This window comes from Sparassis crispa (genome assembly GCF_003851025.1).
Source record: "Sparassis crispa DNA, contig_000014F, whole genome shotgun sequence".
NCBI classification, from domain to species: domain Eukaryota; kingdom Fungi; phylum Basidiomycota; class Agaricomycetes; order Polyporales; family Sparassidaceae; genus Sparassis; species Sparassis crispa.
This window is the reverse complement of record NW_020939761.1, coordinates 579,968-585,186: the sequence shown is the minus strand read 5'-3', so window position 1 is coordinate 585,186 and position 5,219 is coordinate 579,968. Positions and strand designations below refer to the sequence as shown.

Here is a 5,219-nt window from a genome sequence, read left to right as displayed (position 1 = left end):
GTCGTCGTCGTTACCAAGATCCAGAACCCGAACACACCCCTACGCGACTTCGTACTGTTATCAAGACCCCAAAACAAGCTGCCAGCTGCGAATCAGCGAGAAACAATGCACGACGGCGCGCCGCCTTGCCCCCAGATCCTGCAGGAGCTACGCAAGCGGTGAATGACAAGATGCCAGGTACAATTAAGAACTCCCGTAAGAATGACTCAGGACGTAGACGCGGAGCTAGTACCAGACGCGGACGAAGTGCCACTCCGGTAGCCTTGCTCGAGCCTACCATGGACGTGGAGGATGCAGCGGCTGAAAGTCTTTCTCAGGCAGCACTGGATGTCTCACCCCTCAATCGTGATGTGCGATCTCCCAAGACATCTCCACTACCTTCCATCATGATTTCTACTGTTTCTTCTCCTCTCTCCTCTCAAGACCGAGATTCAACTCGTCTCCCAGTGCAAATGCGTCATTATAATGACGCCAGCTTCGGTATGCCTCAATTTCATCCTTAAACCATTCCATAAGTCAATGTCTCATCCATGCACAGTGTTCCCTCATCACGAACATGGCCTTATGCCATCAGACCTCCAGGCCAGACACGTCAAGGAAGGTAGGATCGAACCAACTGCAGGACCATCTTGGGTGCCCTCAGAGGCTCATGGGCTACACAGCACCTCTCCTGGTGCTCGTACTGGGAATCTGCCTTCGTCTAACATCGAAAACACTCCCATCGAACAAGTGTTTCAGGTCGATGACGAACAAATTTTGCAACAAGGTTTCGTAGAGATCATGAGCATAGTCGAACGGCTGTCTGCAAGGACACGTTTATCTCTCTCTAATATACTTGCACGATGGACTCACAAACTGTCATCCGACCACATTGCGTCTCATTACGACCACGCTTATCAGCGCTTTTGTCAACATTATGTGAATACTTCGGACGCTGCTTCATGTAAGTTCTTTGTGCTCATTATGAATCAGTCTGATACTTTCATTTACAGTGCCAGGTGAAGGAGTTCGACTATTTAGTCCAAATCGTCATAGTAGTACTAATACTTCTTTCCATGATCAAAATCCTACGAACGTGCAGCCTTTCCATCCAGCTATTCCCTCTTTCGCATGGCACAAGGTGACAAGGTTGATAACCTATTGGAGAAATTCAACGAGTTTGAGCTCGTGTCTGGCCAAGGATACACTTCAACCGAGCGTCGTCGGGATTTCACCCAGTGTTTCAATCAATTAAAACACCTGGTACGCATATCTTTAATTTTCAGTTGCACTAGGAAGGGCACTTATTGAAGACACAGGCCGAGATTCATTCGAAATTATATGGTTTCGAGATGGCGTTTGTCATGGCCGGCAACATACCGAATGCTGACTCTGACCTTGCGGACGTATTCGCCACGAAAGAAGCAAGAGGAGTATGTGCTCAATGTCAACCATCCAACACTCTTCTGACTTGACCGCAGTTTTTTGAAATGCGTTGCGGTTCAGACGACAACACTTTGATCTCCCACCTGAAGGCACATATTTAGTACGTCACATCTGACCGTAAATTGCACGGAATTTAACGGTTTGTTTTATTGAAGCAACAATGTATCTCTTGGGATCCTAAATAGGGCGCAGACGAATAAGCTACAGAATCATGTCCAGGATGCTACGTTGTCAGAACCCAAGGCAACACTTACCACGACTGGGCCTGTGAACCAGCAAAGCAATTCAAAAAACCTCACAAAACATGAAAAAATTGTATCTATCAAGTCCATGGGGCGAAAATTGATGGAGAAAGTTGGTATCACCACTTCCGACCTATTTCCGTGGAAGAGGATGCTAGAAGTTTTAGCTGATGCTGGAGCCATATTGGTCAACTATCCTGAGGTTGTCAGGCTGCCCTTGCCTACTTCCGCGAAGAAAGGCATCACTCAACTGACGAAGGTCGAGATTGACATGCTCCACGCGGCAATGACGCGTACAAGGAACCCTTTTGATATCCAGAAATATGAGGGGAAGCTCGAAGGTCGGACAGCGTTACTGTCCGTGTGATGAATGTCTGATCTTGTTCTACCTGTAGACCTACAATCGTCACTCGTCCCCGTAATCTACGGTGGTTCTCCTGGCCCTGATTCCCAAGGAAAGACGGGTTTGAGGTTGTTTCGGAATGGTAGGAGCGTAAACCGAGGTTCCCGCCGAATGAGTGACGACGAGGATGCTGAGGAAAATTCTGGAACCGAAGAAGGATTCCCCATCCTGGAGGTGCCGGTGGCAGCAGATCTACCTGTTAGTGGGAACGACGCGATCGAGTCGATCGAGTCGGATTCTGATGCAGAGATCGATCAGTTAGTGTCATCCTCCCCACCACTCGCTCGGCGCACTCGCTCCCACTCAGCGATGAAGGTTGTGTCTTCAAGTCGTCGAATGAACTTACTCAGTGGCCGCCAAGTTAATCCAGGTGCCGCAGGGAGAGATGCTATCTCTGAAGAGCCTCTGGCCGACGAAACTTCATTGCACCGACCACTGCTTGGCACTAAGCGTAAAAGGGAAATTTCTGCGGGCGACGATGCAAATATTACACAGCCGTTAGCACCCCCTCAAATTGGCATTACGGCTCATAACACAGAACCTAGCTCGAGTGCGCAAGACCTTCGGATGCCCCAAAACGAAGGATTACTGGCCAATTCGATGCCCAGTACGAAACGTCCACGGGTTCATTTCGAAAATTCCATAGCAGACGCTGCTGCGGATCACAGCCTCCGTCATTCGCAGTGTACGAGCGAAGGTAACACCTATGTCACGGAACCGAGCTCAGGCTCGCCACTGCACCCAGGCAACACTAGTCTCACGGTTGGAGCGACGCATCTTCCTCAACCGACGCGCGATAACACTGTTGAGGCCACTGGGTTAGATGATAGTGGGGGCGCAGACCAGGAGCTGATCGAAGAAGTGGACCAGAGAGTGACCTCTGATCCTGGGAGTCTCAAATTCATGGGCGGCACTCCTCTCACAGACAGACGCAGTCACGACGTCACCAGTATTGGTTCTGATCTGGTGGAAGGCAAGCCATCTCTAATGGGGAATAGAGAAGCGAAGACCGACCATGACGGTATTAAGCCAGTTGCCGGTGGCTCAGTCATGCAACACAATACTGACGTGCATGCCAGTGGTCGTGTCATGACTGGCGAAGCTGTGGGTGCGTCGAGGAGCGTTGTCAGCGACGTCCGAGAGGCTCAGCACCCTCCAGCATCGATCCCCCCTTACAGTCCGGTGATGCCGGAACGTGCGCAACCCACCCTCCTCGACGAGGCTAGCCACCCTCCCACATCAATTCCCCCTCATAATTTGGTGATGCCGCATGCACAACAATTATGGGCACCGTACGCTGCACCTGGAAATTATATGCATTCGTCATATCGCCAAGCGCGTCCTCTGCCCACATATCCGGAACGAGGGCGCCATGACGATGCCCCTGCAATGGCTCAGTATCAGGGTACAATGTATGAAGACGGACGAAGTGGTGGTTATGTGCCGTATTCTAGTGGCGCAGCTTATCCTGCAGAACTCCAGTTCCAAGGTCCACCATATGGCTATGGTCCCGACTACACTACAAGTTATGTCTCACCTCACGGATACCCTCCACAATCTTATGCGCCGTACCATTCACCGATGTACCGAAGGTATGGTTCTATGCCTCCTCAGGGATTAGGAGATGCTCCGCTGCAGCAGGGCTATGGCGCGCTCCACCCTCAAGCGGGCTATCTATCGCCATTCCCGTACAAACCATCGCCATCTCCAACTTCCTTTCCTTTGTTATCTCCACGAGAACCTTTAACTTCGTGGCCTCCCATACCGCCGTCGACCACCGGAGAGCCACCGACAGCTAAACCCCGGAAGTCTTCGCTGTATACTCCAGAGCATCTAGCAATGCATCCCGACGAGCTACGAGAAACCTCGACATCGTACGCTGACAAGCCTCCGTCATTCTCTCGGGACGATCCAGCGCCTCCTCATTGGGATGCTGCTACCGATGCCCGCAACCGCCTGCCAGTTGTGCAACAATAAACTGCCTTCTAACATCATGATGTTCAGGAACGTACGTTTATCTCTGCGAAGATTACCGTCCTCGAATCCAGAAAGTCTAACCATAGTGGAGGAAATCTAGAGGTACAGACATATTTCTTGGTATTTCACATTGCGTATGCTACGTAGAATGCATGCTGTCTTCAAAACGATGGATGTGTGGTCAATCGAATATTCAAAGAGGAGATAATGACGTTCTGATGTTTTTCGCGGGATCGTGCATGGATGCGAAAATACATAACTTGGGGGTAAGCGGCGCTGCGTTCGCACGCCATGTCCGATTCCCTATTTATTTTATTGGTAAAGCATGCATTTAATACAAGATCGATATCAATACAAGCGTATAGAGTACAAGATCAATAGAAATACAAGAGAATATAGTACAAGTACAAGCTAACATAGGCACAACGGGCATGATTCAAATAAATGATGAGACTTCTGCACGCGGAACAACCGTTCTGACCTCGGGCGGTCCATCATAAAGACGAGCTACGGTGATGAGTTCCAACCCAGTTCGCCATTTGGTCCAAGTCTTCTCGTCAACGTCTTGCAGAGCGCCGCAACCATGCAAAGCACGGCGGCCAACCCGGCGACGGGCAACAAGTGAAACCGTGACCATTGCCACCAAGACAAGATACTGCACAGGTGATGGGTGAAAGAAACGGGAGCTGTGAACACCAGCATCAGCAGGGCATCTCCGAACGGTATTCAAGCACACTCACAATTGCTCACGGGCTTCGTAGTCATACACATAGCTCAAGATGCAGGAGCGACGACGGGAGGAGGAGAGAGGAGAAAGAGGGGCCTGGTTGTCGTTTCGGCACTGGCAGCAAGGGCGGAATGTTCAAATGCTAAGGCGGATATCCATATTGTTCGCGGAAAGGCCAAATTATTTCGACCGCGGAAATCTATTCTGAGCGAGAATTACTATATGCGGCGCGAGTACAACCTCCTAACAATCTTCTTACGTCAGCGACCACCATACGTGCATTTAGGGAATCGGAAATGGACTGTAAGTCACATGGCAGGTAAACCTAAAATTTAAGATCAACTGCTTTCCCGAGGAATGTTGAACGACTAACTACCCCTACTCCCTACCATTCCCTGCCGCTGTTTAGCCAGCCGCCGCTCGTTGTGCTCGTGCGTAGCTCCCA

General features: G+C 50.3%; 1 protein-coding gene across 1 annotated transcript; it reads left to right on the top strand.

Moving 5' to 3' along the window:
* Positions 1–278: 278 nt before the first annotated feature.
* On the top strand, positions 279–4,047 carry SCP_1502030 (hypothetical protein; the record flags this gene model as incomplete). Its single annotated transcript, XM_027764307.1, has 8 exons — positions 279–480; positions 539–943; positions 993–998; positions 1,082–1,242; positions 1,299–1,412; positions 1,461–1,525; positions 1,581–2,008; positions 2,063–4,047. The coding sequence occupies 8 exons, from the start codon at positions 279–281 to the stop codon at positions 4,045–4,047; spliced, it is 3,366 nt and encodes a 1,121-aa protein (XP_027620108.1).
* Between the last annotated feature and the right edge of the window lie 1,172 nt (positions 4,048–5,219).